Source organism: Drosophila subobscura, chromosome U (genome assembly GCF_008121235.1).
Source record: "Drosophila subobscura isolate 14011-0131.10 chromosome U, UCBerk_Dsub_1.0, whole genome shotgun sequence".
NCBI lineage: Eukaryota > Metazoa > Arthropoda > Insecta > Diptera > Drosophilidae > Drosophila > Drosophila subobscura.
The window spans coordinates 14,725,487-14,743,344 of record NC_048534.1 but is presented as its reverse complement, the minus strand read 5'-3'; the positions used below and the strand labels follow the sequence as shown (position 1 = coordinate 14,743,344).

The window sequence follows — 17,858 nt, the reverse complement described above, 5'->3', positions numbered from 1 at the left end:
TCAATTATATCTCCTAAATTAATAAATTGTATAATCCTTGGAACAAGATCTAACAGATTTGTAGTTTGTATGTGTTAATTATATTGATAAATATTATGATTATATTAAATTGAAATTATTCACCACCTCTTTTCGCCCCACTGTGCGACGCACGAATGACTACTTATGTACATACATATTTATTAACTTTTAAAATACAAAGTCAGCATTTCATTTTGATGGACTTATCGAATTTTGAATACTCTTTTATATGTATGTTAAACCAGGGGGCAAGCGCCCTATTGTGGATTGTTGTTTGACAGTGTCTGCCTTGGTTGGTTCTAATGTGCTTGTCTGTATACTTGTCCTTTAATTTTATATGTGGAACTGTATTGTTTACCATTTTCCGAAGTATTATTTACCATTTCTGTTAGGATGAAACGCATCTTTATTCAAAAATAGCAATCAGGTGTTACCACTGGTTAACATATGTAAAAAACTGCGTTTTCATCAAAACGCAATGATGCCCAACGCAGGCATGGTGTAAACAGCTCTGCAAAAGCTCTGCATTCAAGTGAATACCGCTATTAAAACAACCCGAAACCAAAACGTATGTATATGTATATCGATATTCCATTTCAATTATATCTATCTACTTTTGTTGACATTTTTAAGCAAAACAATGTCAAGAGCAAGTGATTTAATATTTAAAACAAGAAAAAGTATGTAACACAAATATTTGCCAACATCAAAGAAAGGTCGTTGCAGAGAACTTATCTTAGCGAATCTAGTGTCGTATGCATTTATTTATTTTAAGAAATCTATACAATTACAAATGCATACATATATTGCATCAGGAACAAATTGCAATTCAATTTCCGTGCGACAGTTTGCACGGGATACTGTTATCTATGTACATACATACATACATATGTATGTATTTACATTTGCTTTTTCTGCTAGCCTACGCCTATGCAGAACTGTGTAAAATTAAGAGGGTTTTCTGGGCAATTGTTAATAATACTGTGGTTTTAGTACTTACACCCGTAAGCACAGAATGTTCTAGCCTTCTTTTGCTGTTATATGTACATATATGTTTTTAATGCCTCAAATTTACATTCAAGAACTTAATATTATCACTTTAATTAATATTAAAACATTTTATATTTTAGCTTCCGAAAAAATCTCGGAAAATGTACACATATTCGCGAATGATCCCTCCCTAGCTTTTTTTCGAGTTCAGGTACGTGAAGCTGTTATTATTGTAAATACACGTGTTGTTCCGTAATCTCGTATTGAAAATGAGTCGAATATATGAGTTGAATTTTCCCACTTAAATTTCCCCTTTTAATTTTCTCTACTTTATTTTAATTATATATTTCCGATATTACTGCATTTATATAATTCTAGGAGCACGTGCGGAAAGTACTACCAGCGATATATGAAAAACGTGAAGAAGTGTTTCAGTTGCAAAAAAATCTTCAGGGACACTGCTATGACATGGAATATGGAGTAGAGTAAGTCTATATGGAGTAGAGTAACTTGATGCAGGATTAACGTTTGAACATTGCGATTTTAATTTACAGAGCACTACAAACAATAGAAAAGTCGGAGCCCTTATTTTCCAATGTGCAAGCAATTTTAAAAAATTCAATTTTTTTAAAGCAACAACTTGCTACCGAAGAAAACAGGCTGAAAGTATTAAAAGAAAGCATCAAATCCTCGGTATACAAGAGATTTTCGGCGCACCTTGCATTAGATCTTCCCGACTTGCCTGACTTTAGTGGTGTAATACGGGACACGAGTCAACGAATTGAAAATAAGATCGGTCCAAGTAATGGACGCGATGCACAATCTAACTTAGGAGAACTTCAGAGGTCCTATACCACATTACACTAATTGTTTATGGATTATAAAATACATTATTAAGAACTACAAATAAATACTAAATAGTTAATATTTTTTCTGTCTGTTTTTGCCCATTTAAATTGTATTTTATTTTTAGTAGCACTTGCAAATCATTATTATTACCATCTAATGTTTCATCAAGTTGCAATTATTTGTCTGGACGTGGATATGCAATGACTGAGCCAGTAAGTTTGGCTCGGAAAATAACAAATACGATGTACAAAGGAATCAGGAATACCCTGTTTTAATTTTCAAATTAACAATGAGATATCGATAGAGCTAGTTTTTTTTAGCATTCATCGATAGTGTCATCTTCTGCAGCACCACCGGCTAAGAATAATAAAATTAATATTTAGCATAGAAAATATGAAATCTGAAATTTTAGCAATAGCTTGCGTAGCTTTATCGCTTAGATCCATAGTTTCCATGTACTCATTCTCAGGCTTTGACTCGCCTCCTATGTACGGTGACTATGAAGCACAGCGCCACTGGCAAGAAGTGACCATTAATTTGGAGGCTATACGATGGTATACGAATAGCTCCAATAATGATTTGCTGTACTGGGGGCTAGACTACCCTCCACTTACCGCACATCATAGCTATTTAATGGGTCGAATAGCTAAATCCATTGATCCTCGCTTTGTCGAGTTGCATGGAAGTAGAGGTTTTCAATCTCGATCGCATAAAACCTTCATGCGACTGACTGTCTTGCTTGGAGACGTTTTAATCTATTTACCCGCTATCTTGGGAGTATGTATTTGCATAGATAAAAGCTTTCAAAGCAAAAGTAAACTCTTTTCCTTCATGTTGTTGGCCGCCTATCCAGGCCAAATGCTTATTGACAATGGACATTTTCAATACAATAACGTATCGTTGGGCCTAGCAGCTGCGGCCATTGCTGCGATTTTGCATGGCAAACAATACATTGCAGCATTTGCTTTTACATTAGCATTGAACTACAAACAAATGGAACTTTACCACAGCTTGCCGTTTTTCACATATCTGTTAGCCGAATGCATCGCACAAAACAGGTACGCTTAATAATACTGTGGTATGTTTACCACCTATACATAAATGATGCCCTACAATTGAATGTCTGAATGTTCATTTACATAAAAATTTCACATTAAAGGAGAATTCAGAATTCAATCGCTCATCTCCTCATATTTCTATCTAATGCAAAAATCATATTAAATACCATATTGCAGAGCTTCTATTATTTAGGCAAGCTCCGTTTTTCACGTTCCTAATTACTTTCAAAAACGCAAAAATTAGTCAATCAATTTCTTGTTATCTGTTAGCATTACCAGACCCACTTAGGGAACAAGCTAAGTGTTCACAAGTTCTTTGTGAACAATTTTTCTTAGCCCTACCTCAAGCTTTTCTTGAAAGTAATTGGTCAGTGACAACAAAACTTTACATATTCGTTCTTATCGATACATCGGAATAAATCTCTATTTCAATGTAAAGGGTATTTGAGTTCAGAAGACATCAATTAATTTCAAAACGTTTTGGAAACCGACGCCTTTTACATAATTTGAATTTTAATTTTACATTTAATTATTTTCTCACTCGCGGCACCCGGTGTCCGGTATAAATTTAATATAAAATATATATAGATATATAATATAATCACAAATATTTTCAGCTTCAGATTATTTGCAGTTAAACTAGCAAAAATCGCAACCATTGTTCTAGCTACGTTCTTTCTCCTTTGGTACCCCTGGTCCGGATCGCTTCAGGCGGTGGCTGAAGTGCTAAATCGACTTTTTCCTCTCGGGCGCACAGTATTTGAAGACAAAGTATCTAATTTTTGGTGTTCATTAAATATAATATGGAAACTAAAGTAAGTCCGAAACAATCAAAAGAAATATAATTTATGGTAAAAATAATTTATATATTTCAGAAAACATGTGTTGAATCATCACATGGCACTAGTGTGTCTGGGTTTCACCTTAATTAGTTCTCTGCCAACTAATATCACACTTTTTAGGAAGCGATGTAAAATGGGTTTCTTATTATCCCTTTTCAATACTGCTATTGCTTTCTTTTTATTTTCATTTCAAGTATGTATGAAAAAGTAGACTTTAAACCACTATTTTTAACTCATTACAATTATAGGTTCACGAGAAGACTATTCTGCTAGCAGCACTACCAGCGTTATGCTTGCTGACATGGTGGCCGAACGAAATTATTCTCTTTCTCGATGTTTCAGTTTTCACCATGCTACCACTTCTGGAAAGAGATGGGTTGTTAGCACCATCACTTGCATGTGTGTTAATCTATCACTTGATTTGCAAATGTTTTTGTTCTGAAACTAAACCGAGTTCTGAACTAAAAGCATTTTTATATATATCCAAAATCTTCATGATCGTCGTTGTGGGGGCTTCACTACTGATCAAAGCCCCTCCAAGGTATCCAGATCTTTGGCCATTAATAACATCTGTTATAGGTTGTGCATACTTAGTTTTATTTTTAGTTTGGGGAAATTTTAGACATTTGACCTGCACCTGCAGGACTGTTAAAATAAAAAGTATGTAACTAAACAATAAGATTATTTATTTCTTATTTATTTCCATGTTTCAGTTTGAGTTAGTACTCAGCATCAAAACTATTTAACGGTCTGCTCATCGGCACAGATCTAAATTCAAAACTGTTCTTGAAGATCAATCTTACATTTAAAAGCATTTGGATTTTTGCTGCCAATGCCAAATGAAGCGCAAAAGTTTTTACAAAAGTTTTCTTCATGAGCAGAGAGGGCAAACGCAACGAACTTGTGCACTTGCCAATCGCCAAACATTTAAGAATACCTTAATTCCTTTGGAGAGAAATTCTAAAAGCATGTGGCATCAATGGAAAGGGTGGCAGTTGGAACAACTGTTCACACAGAACCAGAACGTTTTCTTTGGAAGTTCCATGCTTACTGTTTACGAAGTCGACACTCTGATGAAATTACGCGCAGGTAGAGACATTCAGCCGCAAATTAATTTAACAATTCTGGCTACAATAATGATCCAATCAGATCCCAATTCGAAAACCTGAAAGATATGGCCATTTCCTACGTTACTGCGTTTTTTGTTTTATCGTTTCTAAAAAATTGTGGATGTCACAGAGTTTTTAACTTCCTGAGTCGGAAACGGCCGAGGCAAATTTTGAATTACACTTGCGACAGTGTGATATCACAGCAGTCTGGATGCTAAAATGGGTTGCTGTAACTTTTATAGTCTCTGAGGAATAGGCGCTTATCAGGATGGACATAAATGTGTACATACATTTGTGGCAAAGAGACAAGTGTGCTACAATTCTACGCTCCCCAATAAGATATTGATTAGATTAAGATCCAACGAAAATTCGATCTTTCCCGATGAAGCCCAATTCCTAGCTTTCGTCAATGTTGAGGGCTTTTATCCCTTTAAGAGATTCCTTTTAAGAGACATTTTTCTACTAGAATACGAACGCTTCTGACATATGTACATACAGCGGCGCCGGACTGTGAAATATGTACTTGTTGAACAAGAGTGGTGACCTCTAGGCAACTCCTGCCACAATATTTTAAGAGATACAACTTTTGCCACAGGTTCTACGGCGTGGTTACAACGGCTAATAATTAAGAAGACAAAGAATATTACAATTGTTAGATTTTTACATGTATTATTGACGAGTTTTTGATTTTCATTTCCATAAAATGGTTACAACACAAAAAGTTGTCCCGATATATCTTCAGTAATTGATCATAAACTAAAAACTTCTTTGTAAAACGGTCCATTCTTTATTCGTTTTAGTATCCGTCTTTGATGGAAATCCATACAGCTTCTTATTAATGCCTTTGATGTGTCGATGTATTAAAATTAACAATGGTTTTAATTATGCTGGAAGTTGGAGTTTCTTGCCTTTAAGAACTTTGGTAATGTATAAGTAAAAGAAATCGCAGTATAGAATGGTCTGAACGATTCCAGCGAAGATCGCAATAAGGTCGTAATGCGATTCTACCATGTAGCGATAGACCCAATTTAGCAAATATAGCGCACGGTATGATCCAAGAGCGAATAGGTAATGGCTCGTTATTGATTCTGCTTCTCCAGTTTTGCTTACCAAAAAGAGTTGTGGTAAGATGGCAACAGATTCCAAATAAATTGAAAATGTCCAAAGCACTTCCATCACTGTGAATTCGTGATTAATGACGAAGGAAAGCAAGGCGCATGGTATGAGAAGGAACTCGATACGGAACGAATCATGGTTGTGATCATAAGTTGCCTTAAACTTGACGTACATTAAATATACCGTTGCACCAGAAGTGGCCAAAAACAGCACCTTCATAACCGAGTTATAGAGGCTTACATATGTGGTGAAGAGATCGAGGTAGCGAGTTAAATAAACTACAGCGAACAATATTTGCGATTTTCCAGATATACCGGCACATGATCGAGTTTTCCATATTTTTAGCAGAAGTATTATTATGGCAAAGACGTGAGATAGATCTCCAGCAAACCGAAAAATATTCATCCTAAATAATGCGTCAATTTATAAACTTGTGTCGATTTTTCCTTGTTCTTGGATATAACTGAGAGCACCCTTAAATAAATGTAGAGAATATACACTTTAATTACGGCATTGAAATGTGTGTGTTTTTTCATTACTGCATACGTTACCCAAGATTATGTTTTTCACGTAAATTGCCAACGAGTTAAAACTTCAGGGCATCGGCGTTTCCTCCCCAAACTTCTGAGTAGAATGTTGGCATAAAAGAGAATAACGGAGAGAGAGCAAATGACGTGGCCGTATTAACTCTGGGTCCCTGACATGAACTTCAATATTTGTTTACAATATTTGTAGGGCTGCAACTCTGTATGCATTATGGAAGTAGTCGATAACCGATAAATAAATATATATAATAATATTACATTATACAATTTTAATTATCTACGCAAATGTTAAACCTACCACTAACACTAAACAACTACCTACCTTTTACGAATAGGTGAATAAAATTTGGTGTTTTGCGTTATATATAGAACACAACAGTGTTTTTTTATTTTTTCGTTTCGATATCGTTGACAAATATGGGGCAGTGTACTATAAATATCCAAATGTAAAATTTACTTCAATTAAGATGCGCCGACTTCACTAGGTGTTTTTTTTTTTTTATTGGCATAAAGTACTTTTCCGGTACAATATGACACAAATTCGATTTTCAACTGAATTTTGCATAGGTTTGCTTCATTGCGGTCTGAAAGGAAAAAAAATATATTGAGGTTGAAATGCTGAAGATACTGCGGTAGCCTGCTTACACTCAAGTCTCGCAAGAACGTGCGCTAAGTTCAGTTTTATTATATGGAATAAGCTTAAAGGAGTGGTGCACAACTGCACCCATTAATGATATCGAAAAGCCATTGATCTGAAAATAGAAAAACCTTAAATACACAGTATATATTCCTAAAAAAAAAACCAGTGGTTTCATTGAAAATAAAATGTATGCGATCATGCTGGACAACGATATATTTCCTGGTGTAAGAAGACAAATGTCAAAAAACTTGATGGAGCTGAGATAATCTTCCGAGACACTTCATTTGTCCCAATGCATTTCAATGCAAACGTTCTGCGTTATGGCGTTAACGCAAACACAAAAGTAGCGTCAAGTAATGGTCGCAGTCCAGCTTCTACCAGAGTAGTGGAATACGACCAAAAGTAAAAATAGCGTCATCAGCTATTCGATTAGTTTGAGACGGACCAACTAATCGATTAGTTTGTAAATGGAGCTCGTGTGCGATTGCAATCGTTTGGAAGAGTCGAATATAATAAATTCAATCTAACCCCGTGCCGGCTTGCTCAGAAAACAACTTTTTATTAATATTCTGCTAAAATAAATTGAATAAAATGGTAAGACTGCTACTGGATTTTAGTGTACTAACAATTATGAAACAGATGGATATGGAATGAAGAAGAAGTTTATTTGGTTACTTGTGAAACAAGATTATGTTGCTGGGTTTGTCTCGGTACCCTACATTGCCTACGAGCATGTACAAATATTGTAAACAAAAACCAAAAAAATTCTATTCAATTGTAGCAGGAAGCTAACAATTTTATTTAATGTAACTTTAAATTATTCAAGCGATACGTTCAATTTCATATTCATAAATATGAATGTATGTATGTACTTACATATCTACGAACTACATATATAAAAACGACGCACATTGGGCAAACCAGCCAACCTAGCGGCATTTTCCGGGAATTGTGGTCTAAACCAAAAATGTACAGCATTAATAAACAAAAACAAGAATGGACTTTCAAAATATGCTGCAGTTTTCGAAAGTCAGAATATGCCATAATGTTCCAATACAGCATACACTGAAAAGCGACAGCCTGTATGTTTTTTATTTAGCTCCGATTTGGCTTGGTCTCTTTTACTTTCTTTCCTTCCGTGTCGCCATGTTTCATTTAATGTTTGTACCTAAAATATAATACTTACAGTATGACTTTTAATGCATATATAGATAATAATAAATGTTAATTATATTTCAGACCATTGGAAAAAAATAACAAAATGATTCAGCACCTGAATTATCGGGTGCGAATCGTTTTGCAGGACTCTCGTACATTCATCGGAACTTTCAAAGCATTTGATAAGCACATGAATTTAATATTGGGCGACTGCGAAGAGTTTCGCAAAATAAGGTCCAAGAACTCGAAAGTTCCCGAACGAGAGGAAAAACGTGTCCTAGGCTTTGTTTTGTTGCGTGGTGAAAATATAGTTTCTCTGACAGTGGAAGGACCTCCACCTCCAGAGGAAGGACTTCCTCGAGTGCCAATACCAGGAGCAGCCTCAGGGCCAGGCATTGGTCGCATAGCTGGCAGAGGTGTACCCCTGAACATGTCGTCAGTGCCAGCAGGACTACAAGGACCAGTGAGGGGCATAGGAGGGCCAGCTCAACAACATATGGCTCCAATGGGCAGAGGCGTGCCACGAGCGCCCATGATGGGAGCACCTCCCCCAGGATTAATTCCTGGTGGTATTCCTTCATTACCAGGGAACCTTGGTCGCGGCGCTCCACCTCCAATGAGAGGACCTCCACCTGGTATAATGCGTGGCGTACCTCCTGCTGGTAGAGGTGGCTTTTAAAATATATTCCCGAGTGTATTTCGTCAATACAATTTCAATAAAGTACTTTACATACATATAATACATATATTTTCTGTAGAAAATTTACTGTCTTAAACAACACTTAAAAATACTATTGAATTGTAATAATTATTATATTATTTACTTTAATCATTTATTTTGGACGAAGCCGGGGCGGTTACAGCTCCTCTGGCCTTTTTTCTCTTGGGACTGCATCCCACTGTCTCTTTCAAATGTGCTCTAAACTGACGTTTAATAGTATTTACATGATTTAATGGTATAGTCCATTCAACTAGGCTTGAATGTGTGGTGGGATCAGACGACTCTGCATATTCTGATATTTCAACACCTAAACACTTACACACTTTCGATAGTATTGCATCCACATAACTTGAGATAACTAAGTGCGCCTTAGAGTCCTGCAATATAAATGTATTCATATTAAATTCAGTTAATAGCAGAATTTGTAAATGTCTTACATGTTTTGTCGGTTGTAAATTACATATAACCAGCTTACCACCGCCTTTTATATTTTTTAAGGGCAAGTTTCCACTTGGTACGATTTGTAGAGTTGTTCCCAGAGTTATATTCAAGTCGGCCATTCTATTAAATGCAAGAAAGGTAAAAAGGTAAGCTGATAGTATCATTTCAATGTTATTTGCAATTAAGTAAAATAGAAACAAACGTACGTGGAATGCATGATAGCCATGTCGAGATCTTTTGGCGGTAAATCGTGTTCCCAGTCCAGCACGTTATCATGCAATGAGCCAGATCTGCAAGCTCGGCCTACATCACTGGCTGTCGATGTACAGCGGATTCCTAGTGATTTTTGACCAACTGATTCAACAGATGTCGAACGAACAAACTGACGTCCACATGTATGGCATTGCTCAATAAATATGTTCCCGTGCAACTCTGATATGTATCTACGATTGAGTCCCGACCTTAAGTGCAACCCGTCTATATTTTGAGAGACAATATACTGCACGTATCCAGCCTCTACCAATGCTCGCAGGGCCATATGTGTCTTAGTTGGAGTTGCCTTGTCAAACGAAGTGTTGAGTTTAGGGACCTCTCCTTTTTTTTCCAATGTCCACACGCCTTTCGGTCCTCTATAAGTGTTTATTTATATATGTAAGTATACAAAAAAAAAAGAGCATATATCGTATACCTAAAGTCAGGAATGCCGGCTGATGTACTTATCCCAGCGCCAGTATGAAATACCACATGTTTGGAGTTCTTGATGTAATTGGCTAACTCGTCGCATTTTTTACTAACGGAATCATCGCTGTCAAAACTCTTAATTTAGCGTTACATTTTTGGTGTCATAAAATGATAGCCACATAAATATTTACCTCTGGGAGGCCTAGTATTCCCTTGTTTTCATAGGGTGAGAGACCGTCAGCGTAATTAGAACTCATTGTTTTACTATCATTTATACTTTTCAGGGTTTCTGTATTTTATAGTTTGGAATAAATTGACAACCAGCATAATGCATTTACATGTTGATATAATTTTAAAACCAGATTGATTAATGAATGTCGCACCACCCGATATTTTTTTGGACATATTAAACGTCGATATTTATTTTGCCCAATATCGAATTTGATAAAAAACAGTTTCTGCACACTGAGCAAAAAAGTGAAACACCTGTTCACACTAGCACCATCCACCAGCCATGAAAAATCAGCCGATGCTTATAATATGGCTCAGCGGAAAATGTGTTTAGTTAATTAATATGATTATTTATAATTCAGTAACAGAATATTTTCATGGACACGCTACTTATGTTGTGGGATATTAATAATGATGATGATAATAATAATGATATTAATAATGACGTTAACATTGAAGAGGAGATTTTAGAGTAGACATCTGTGTTGAAAAGCTCTTTGGATCAACGAATTTTTAGTTACAATTTTTCCAAAGCTAGACTTGCGGAAAATTAGTTCTTGCCTCTAATGCTAATTCTCTTGCTCTTCTATTATTTTTTTTTCTTATTTACGTGCTAGTTCTTTCGAGCTCCCCGCAAATATTCAATATGCTCCTGTATTTTCCTGTCAATTATTATTTACATTTTCGCTGTCAATTTCTATTATTTCGTTGTGAAATAGAAAAAGAGCAAGATTCGCAAGAAAATTTAGTGCATCTGAGTCCTAGGCAGTGTAAATAGGCCTAACAATTCATATTTATCGCTATCGAACAAAATTAATATAAAAGCATCGATATAATTATTTGTGTAACTTGCATCACTAGTGTGAAGTGGGTTGTATAAATGGCTTCAACATCGAGGTATTTTGGAAATATTTTATGCGTAATTATTGTATTTATAAGGTTCTTATAATTTTAGACTTGACAACAATAAGGTGTGCTGTTATGCACACCCAGAATCTCCCCTGATCGAAGATTATCGGGCTGGTGACATGATATGTTCAGAGTGTGGTCTGGTTGTTGGGGACCGCGTTATTGATGTTGGATCAGAATGGCGTACATTCAGTAATGAGAAAAGTGGCGTAGATCCCAGTCGTGTTGGCGGTCCCGAAAATCCACTCCTTAGTGGTGGGGATTTATCCACAATAATTGGACCTGGGACGGGGTCTGCATCTTTCGATGCATTTGGTGCTCCAAAATATCAAAACAGACGCACCATGAGCAGTTCAGACCGCTCTCTTATATCAGCTTTCAAAGAAATTTCATCAATGGCGGATCGTATAAACCTACCAAAAACTATAGTCGACCGTGCAAATAATCTATTTAAACAGGTATGCATTAACACAGCTGGTGAAATTCGATCTAACTATTTCGTTTAGGTTCACGATGGAAAAAATCTTAAAGGTCGATCAAACGATGCGAAGGCATCTGCATGTCTATATATTGCTTGCCGACAAGAAGGAGTTCCACGCACATTTAAAGAAATATGCGCCGTTAGCAAGATTAGCAAAAAAGAAATCGGAAGATGCTTTAAACTAACACTCAAGGCTCTTGAAACTAGTGTTGATTTGATAACAACGGCTGATTTTATGTGTCGTTTCTGTGCCAATCTGGGTAAGCTTTTTGCTAAATCGTTGACATTTTGTAGTTTTAATCTACCATATGTATCCTAACATATTTTATTATAGATCTACCGAATATGGTTCAACGCGCTGCTACACACATTGCGAAAAAAGCTGTCGAAATGGACATTGTTCCAGGACGATCTCCAATATCTGTGGCTGCAGCTGCGATTTATATGGCATCGCAGGCTTCAGAGCATAAGCGCAGTCAGAAGGAAATCGGTGACATAGCTGGCGTTGCTGATGTCACCATAAGACAATCGTACAAACTAATGTACCCTCATGCTGCGAAACTTTTCCCTGAAGATTTCAAGTTTACCACACCCATTGATCAGTTACCACAAATGTGAAAGTTTAGATTGTTTAGTTATCGATGCTCAATAACAATTCTTACGCCTAGTTGTTATATAATCAAAAAGGTACGATTTTATTAAATAAAGCTAGTATTATTTTGGATACAAATCAAACGGATTCCCTGTTTAAGTGGATTTTTAATTTTAGCTAACATTTAGAGCAAGGGGTTTGCTTAATCCAGTGACCATTAGTGAAATGATGTAGAACCTCAGCAATTTGTTTCAAAAAAATGGATACCCTTTATCTGTAAAAGTCTGCTTTCGCCAAAACATAATCGAACCCACTTGTAATTAAGTAATCATCACCGAATTTAGTATGAGACTTATTTGCAAGCCTTTAGCACTTTATTTTCTCTTACGATAACTTGCGCACATAACTTTAATTACTTCCATATTTTATAACAATATTAACAAAACACATTTATTTAAACAAAAGCATTTAGGCAAGGTGTTTGGACCAAGTTCCTAGTATTCATTGCAATATACACACATCAAGTGGCTGACTATAATAATATATGAACATAGACATACTTTTTACTCCTTAATTGTTTTTAGATTTTATGTCGGAAAGATAGTTTGCAGTACACATTGGTTATAATTAATTGCAGAAAATCAAAACTCTATACAAACCACCAAAGACAAACTTTGAATTGGGTGCATACATACATACATACATACACATACATACACGCATACATTATATGCGTACATATACACCGTTTGAGGTTCGCTCATACAAAGTAGCATGACTTGTCACTTCAATTTCCTACATTTCAAGGTAGTTCGTGGCACTGCAGTATGTACATACATACATACATATGTATGTATGTATTTAGCATCAATACGTATGATCGACCGCAAAAAAAGTCACAGAGGCTATGGCAGTTATGCATGTGAATTTGCTTCGTTGATTACGACTTTACTTTTGGTCTATCGCTTATATTACAGCTTTATTATTTATATAGTATGCAAATAAATACATTTTTCGTGTCGGGAATGCATCTTCATTTGCTTTACAGACATACATAAATTATTAGCGGCTTGAAAGTTGTAAAGAAAAATGATTTTTGGTCAAAGCTTAAAAAATTAGGAAAAAAAATTAAGTGCATTTAAGCCAGGCAAAAATAAAAACAAAAAGGGGGAAAAGCATATAATGTAAGCGGCAGAAATATATGTATGTAAGCTTTACAGTTTTAGACGTTCTGGTGCCAGCGCGGCATCAGATAAATATAAAATTTCGCAGAAATAATAACTTGGTTGATCTGAATCAGCTGTGCGTGCGAAACACAAATGTATCGATGTCCATTTAAAAGGGTTGACAGTAAAGTAATACGGCATCGACATGAATATAAAGTTTTTAAATTAATGGAATCGACAATCAGTAGTCAATCGAAAGAGAACATTTTTCGTCATCACTATGCCCGACACACTCAAGTGCAGGTCGATGCTCAGAGTCCCACATACCAGGTCCACATCGCTTACATAGGCCACTCAACGTACAAGGAACTTTTGGTATTTGACGGTATTGGTATAGTAGTCCACGAGCCTTCCGAAGAATCAGTTGTCCATCCATGTACATGGCCAGCGAACTGAAGTGCAGTAGCATTTCGTCAGCGCGTAATCCTTGAGCTATCACGTCATCGGCATACACAGCTATGATGGCCAAACAAAGAAATAGATGAAAGTAGTCAGTCAAATAGTTTGACCAACAGGCTTCCCACATGCGTATTACGACAGCTTCGGTGAACTCTCGCTTGAAACAAAGCAAGAGCCATCGGTGGCAAAATAGGAGCTCCATGGAATCGTTCTGGTGTTCCAAATGTTCATAGAAACGTGGCAGCATAAGCCTTATTAGCTCTCGCAGATAACTAAGATTATGGTCGACGTCACTGTCTGTGGGAGTGCAGACAAAAAATGCTCGTTGCATTAATCCAACGAAACACCAAAATGTTTCAGACTCATTTTGCACCTCGCATAGTACAGGCGCCAGTAAATCACTCATACCCTGAAAACGAATTGAAAAGTGAATATTTTCGTGATTTAACTTCAACTACAAACCTGAGAATAGGACAATCCAGAATTATAAATAGCGAAATTGAGCAGAATGTTTTTCATAACCTCGGTGTTGGGATTATCGTCCCCACAGAAAAAAAGGATTGGTTCGATCTGTACGTACAACGTCTTTTTCAACCACACACTGTACGATTTTCCAAAAGTGTACTTGTTGCTCTGGAGACATTGAGTATAGACGCTTTCGTGTGATTTCATCGTACTCCTGTCGCTTAATGTCCATCAGGACTGCTCGATCTTCAAATGTTGACGAAAAGGAATAGCACTTTAATAAAAATGGCCAAACCGTTTTTCGTAAACTCTTTTCAAGGCCACCAAAAAATACACATTTGCGTAGAAGCAAATCGTCTTCGATCTGTCCTTTTTCGTTTAACAATGTTCCGTAGAAAAAGTTTGTAGTTATTTTCTTTACGTCGCCCTCATCGGGATGCATTTCTGATTTCTTGACTTCAGGGCGACAGACCATAAAATGCCTGTATGGCAGATCGAATTTTTCTGGACAAGTGGCCAAAGTGATGTTGTGCAAAAAACAATGCCACTGGTGAAGTACCTGGGCCAAGTGATCCAATCCACCATAATGGAAATGGAGTATCTTGTACTGAGATTCTCGAGATGCAATCACCAGCTGACCCGATGTGCAGTTGGTGTCATTGAAAAAGAGACGGAGTGATCGCATTTGACTTAAGTCTACGGAAAAGTGTCGACACTTTAGTGAGGCGGTTCGGCGAACGGCTGGCATCGAGTTTTCACTTTCTGGGAACTCCAAGTTGTGCTTAAAGGCAAGTAGTTCTGGGGTCATCCACTTAGGGTTGCTGTCCTCCGATGCCGGGCCAACAGAGTTTAAATGGTCCCTGTTTCCGCTGAAGCAGTCGCTGCTGTTATCGCCGTCTGTCCTAATCGTTATACAGTTGAAGGATTGTGAAATATTAGTGTTTTCGATCTGCGGATTCGATATAGTTATATTAACTGAAGTTATTGGATTGTTTTTTAGCAGCGCTGTTAAATCATCTATTGAAGCAGTTTGTCCGCCGAGCAAAGGTTGTAGTTCACTTTTTAATTCTTGCATTTCCGACGCGTCATCATCTTCTTCTCGGATGTCGCTTTCATTAGTCGTCTGAGACACCGATAGGAAACAGTGTTTATTGCTTAAATCTGTCCTCTTTTTCATAGGACTACAACTATCACTGGAATCTTCCTTCGACGATGTCGTATATTTGCATAGGGAAGAGTTTGGGATCCACGTGAGAAGTAGCGTAGGTCTTTTTGCACAGTTATACTGATCCACAAATGTTTTTGTAGTGCATGTTAAATATCCTGGGTTGTGCAATATATCAAATTCATGACGAGCGATTGTAGGTGGATGAATGCATACATTGTTCTTGCAGAACAGAATTTCGTTGTCTTCGTAAGAAATATCGATTTTTTTACTTATTATTTCTTCACCCAGTATAAAGCTTGATGCTTTTTTTATAATACTTCCTATTGGCATTTTTAGATCCAATTTGGGTATCCTTACATATGAGTATCTTTCTTTTTAATATGAAAGGGTTTTTATAATAATAAATGTACTGTGTGCTGGGTGTTTCTAGCTTGTAACAGCTTTTGATATGGGTATGGGCTATTTGTGATGCACGGTAAAAACGGTATCTTTTTGGACAAGGGTCACTCTAATAAGTAAGCTTTTTTTTCTTGGGAAAAAGAAAGGGGGTACTCTCGTAAAATTTTAAACTGCTCACCAAAAATTCAGCTTTGAATTCATGCTTGCAATTTTCTTCTGCTGGAAAACTATTTGTGCGCAGTCAGAAAAATATTAGGGACTGGGATTCACTTAAGCAATCATTGCAGCAGGAGTTTTCAGTTAAAACATCTTCCTCGGAATTGCATCGCAGGAAAAATGATAGAAACTGGGGAAACCTTGATAGTTTCATTATATTTATTTAAATCTACAGATATTATTTTAAGACTGATCGACTTTGCAAACACTGTAGCTCGTTGAGTAGCAAAGTAATACTGTAACGCAATCGCTGAAACGTGGATAGTGGCAGTTCCAGAGTTCGAAATCTTCCACTCGGGAGCTTGAAGTGCAGTACAACGGTTGTTTTATCTTGGATCGTACTAAATAATATAAAGAAAATTAGTCAATTTATTTGATTATCCAAAATGATTGATTTGCATACTTTAAAGTTAACGAAATGTTGATCCTCCACTTCACATTTAACATTTTAACTCGATCTAATTTGGTATTCGAGTAGTTTTTACTAAGTATTTCTCTATGATGTAAAATAACTTTGCAAATATCTTCAACACATTCTTCTGAAAATCTGTAAAGATGTTTTAATGGAATTAATCAGTTCTTCAAAATTGTTTGCAATGGATCCACTGGTTGGTAAATAAATGTTTTAAGTATGTATATATGTATATATGTATATACAATGTAGAAACTATGTACATATGTGTTCTCAAATAAACTTTGAGAGAAATGGTGCGCGTACACTTTGTTGATTCACTGTGCAGAATAAAGTATATGGTATATTGGTAAACATATAAATACCTACATATGTATGTATATATTTACAATAAACAATCGAAAGGCAATGTATATTTTATCTAGTATTAGTATTTAAATATACGAAAGTATGCATTTACATACCTTAAATCAACCAATAGGCATTGACGCAACTCGTGAACCTTTACCACTCCTTTTGGATAACGCAAAAATATTTGCATTATCAAAAAAACTATAGTAAAGAGCTCGCAAAAGTTCTCCGGAACTTCATGGCCGGCATTTGTCAGTTTGCTTTTTGCAAGGGACAGCACTTCGGAACAGGATTTTTTGGTCTCTACATAATGTACGGAAACTTGAATTAAGACGCGCAGCATTGATTTAGATAATTGCGGTACGAACGAAGAATATGGTTGAACATATCTCAGAATATTATATCGAAAAGTACATGACATTTTGATCAAAACAAGGTTTGTTATTGTTTATCATTTAATACGAACAGGAACGAGCAACGCATACATACATACATATGTATCTAAAATACAAAAATTGGATCATTGAAATAGGAACATAAGAAAAACTAATATGTTCACAATTTCTGATATTAAATTACATATATCTTGAATTACCAGGTTTTCGCAAACTAATGATTTAACATTTGTGCTTTCCGGGCTTTGCATTTCGTGTTTCTTTCCATTCATTTGTTATACGAGTAAACAGCTGTTCCACTTTTGGAAATGAAACATTTCGGTTGTTAAACCAAAAAGTAAATGAAGACTTCGTGAATTAAACTCATTAAACAAAATGCACGGAATAGTTTAAACTGTTGAAGGACTCAACACTGGCGTCAAATAAAAACAGTTGCGTAAAGT

The 17,858-nt window shown here is 36.1% G+C and overlaps 8 protein-coding genes across 11 annotated transcripts; 4 read left to right on the top strand and 4 right to left on the bottom strand.

The window, feature by feature from the left end:
- Positions 1-648: 648 nt before the first annotated feature.
- LOC117900848 (BLOC-1-related complex subunit 8 homolog) lies at positions 649-1,938 on the top strand. Of its 2 annotated transcripts, XM_034811367.1 has the most exons (4): positions 649-701; positions 1,152-1,222; positions 1,390-1,496; positions 1,566-1,938. In XM_034811367.1, exons 1-4 carry the CDS (start codon positions 662-664, stop codon positions 1,876-1,878), a joined length of 531 nt encoding a protein of 176 aa, XP_034667258.1. In that variant the 5' UTR covers positions 649-661; the 3' UTR covers positions 1,879-1,938. The 2 variants fall into 2 exon arrangements, with proteins under 2 accessions (XP_034667258.1, XP_034667259.1); XM_034811368.1 differs by lacking the exon at positions 1,152-1,222 and having other exon boundaries at positions 683-701; positions 1,566-1,929.
- A 268-nt stretch (positions 1,939-2,206) lies between these two features.
- LOC117900846 (probable dolichyl pyrophosphate Man9GlcNAc2 alpha-1,3-glucosyltransferase) lies at positions 2,207-4,439 on the top strand. Its single transcript, XM_034811363.1, has 4 exons — positions 2,207-2,918; positions 3,536-3,733; positions 3,794-3,953; positions 4,009-4,439. Exons 1-4 carry the CDS (start codon positions 2,254-2,256, stop codon positions 4,426-4,428), a joined length of 1,443 nt encoding a protein of 480 aa, XP_034667254.1. The 5' UTR covers positions 2,207-2,253; the 3' UTR covers positions 4,429-4,439.
- Positions 4,440-5,633: 1,194 nt separating this feature from the next.
- Positions 5,634-6,689, bottom strand: LOC117900847 (ER lumen protein-retaining receptor). Of its 2 annotated transcripts, none has more exons than XM_034811365.1 (2): positions 6,537-6,689; positions 5,634-6,459 (listed from the first exon to the last, which is right to left on the bottom strand). In XM_034811365.1, the coding sequence occupies exon 2, from the start codon at positions 6,388-6,390 to the stop codon at positions 5,752-5,754; it is 639 nt and encodes a 212-aa protein (XP_034667256.1). In that variant the 5' UTR covers positions 6,391-6,459; positions 6,537-6,689; the 3' UTR covers positions 5,634-5,751. The 2 variants fall into 2 exon arrangements, with proteins under 2 accessions (XP_034667256.1, XP_034667255.1); XM_034811364.1 differs by having other exon boundaries at positions 5,634-6,484; positions 6,537-6,674.
- Positions 6,690-8,166: 1,477 nt separating this feature from the next.
- Positions 8,167-9,070, top strand: LOC117901310 (small nuclear ribonucleoprotein-associated protein B). The gene is made up of 2 exons (XM_034812019.1): positions 8,167-8,252; positions 8,410-9,070. The coding sequence occupies exons 1-2, from the start codon at positions 8,167-8,169 to the stop codon at positions 9,005-9,007; spliced, it is 684 nt and encodes a 227-aa protein (XP_034667910.1). The 3' UTR covers positions 9,008-9,070.
- A 63-nt stretch (positions 9,071-9,133) lies between these two features.
- LOC117901511 (NAD-dependent protein deacetylase Sirt6) lies at positions 9,134-10,540 on the bottom strand. The gene is made up of 5 exons (XM_034812282.1): positions 10,363-10,540; positions 10,179-10,306; positions 9,697-10,119; positions 9,487-9,610; positions 9,134-9,426 (listed from the first exon to the last, which is right to left on the bottom strand). The coding sequence occupies exons 1-5, from the start codon at positions 10,426-10,428 to the stop codon at positions 9,154-9,156; spliced, it is 1,014 nt and encodes a 337-aa protein (XP_034668173.1). The 5' UTR covers positions 10,429-10,540; the 3' UTR covers positions 9,134-9,153.
- A 663-nt stretch (positions 10,541-11,203) lies between these two features.
- On the top strand, positions 11,204-12,530 carry LOC117901787 (transcription initiation factor IIB). Its single transcript, XM_034812696.1, has 4 exons — positions 11,204-11,299; positions 11,358-11,769; positions 11,818-12,052; positions 12,127-12,530. The coding sequence occupies exons 1-4, from the start codon at positions 11,283-11,285 to the stop codon at positions 12,408-12,410; spliced, it is 948 nt and encodes a 315-aa protein (XP_034668587.1). The 5' UTR covers positions 11,204-11,282; the 3' UTR covers positions 12,411-12,530.
- A 794-nt stretch (positions 12,531-13,324) lies between these two features.
- On the bottom strand, positions 13,325-16,406 carry LOC117901183 (TBC1 domain family member 16). Its single transcript, XM_034811836.1, is given in 3 exon segments — positions 13,325-14,418; positions 14,472-14,564; positions 14,566-16,406. Coding segments are annotated over 3 exon segments (2,127 nt in total). The 5' UTR covers positions 15,973-16,406; the 3' UTR covers positions 13,325-13,791.
- Positions 16,407-16,433: 27 nt separating this feature from the next.
- Positions 16,434-17,472, bottom strand: LOC117901184 (COMM domain-containing protein 5). 2 transcript variants are annotated; one of them, XM_034811837.1, is made up of 3 exons: positions 17,134-17,469; positions 16,661-16,804; positions 16,434-16,598 (listed from the first exon to the last, which is right to left on the bottom strand). In XM_034811837.1, the coding sequence occupies exons 1-3, from the start codon at positions 17,439-17,441 to the stop codon at positions 16,436-16,438; spliced, it is 615 nt and encodes a 204-aa protein (XP_034667728.1). In that variant the 5' UTR covers positions 17,442-17,469; the 3' UTR covers positions 16,434-16,435. The 2 variants fall into 2 exon arrangements, with proteins under 2 accessions (XP_034667728.1, XP_034667729.1); XM_034811838.1 differs by lacking the exon at positions 16,661-16,804 and having other exon boundaries at positions 17,134-17,472.
- Positions 17,473-17,858: the final 386 nt, after the last annotated feature.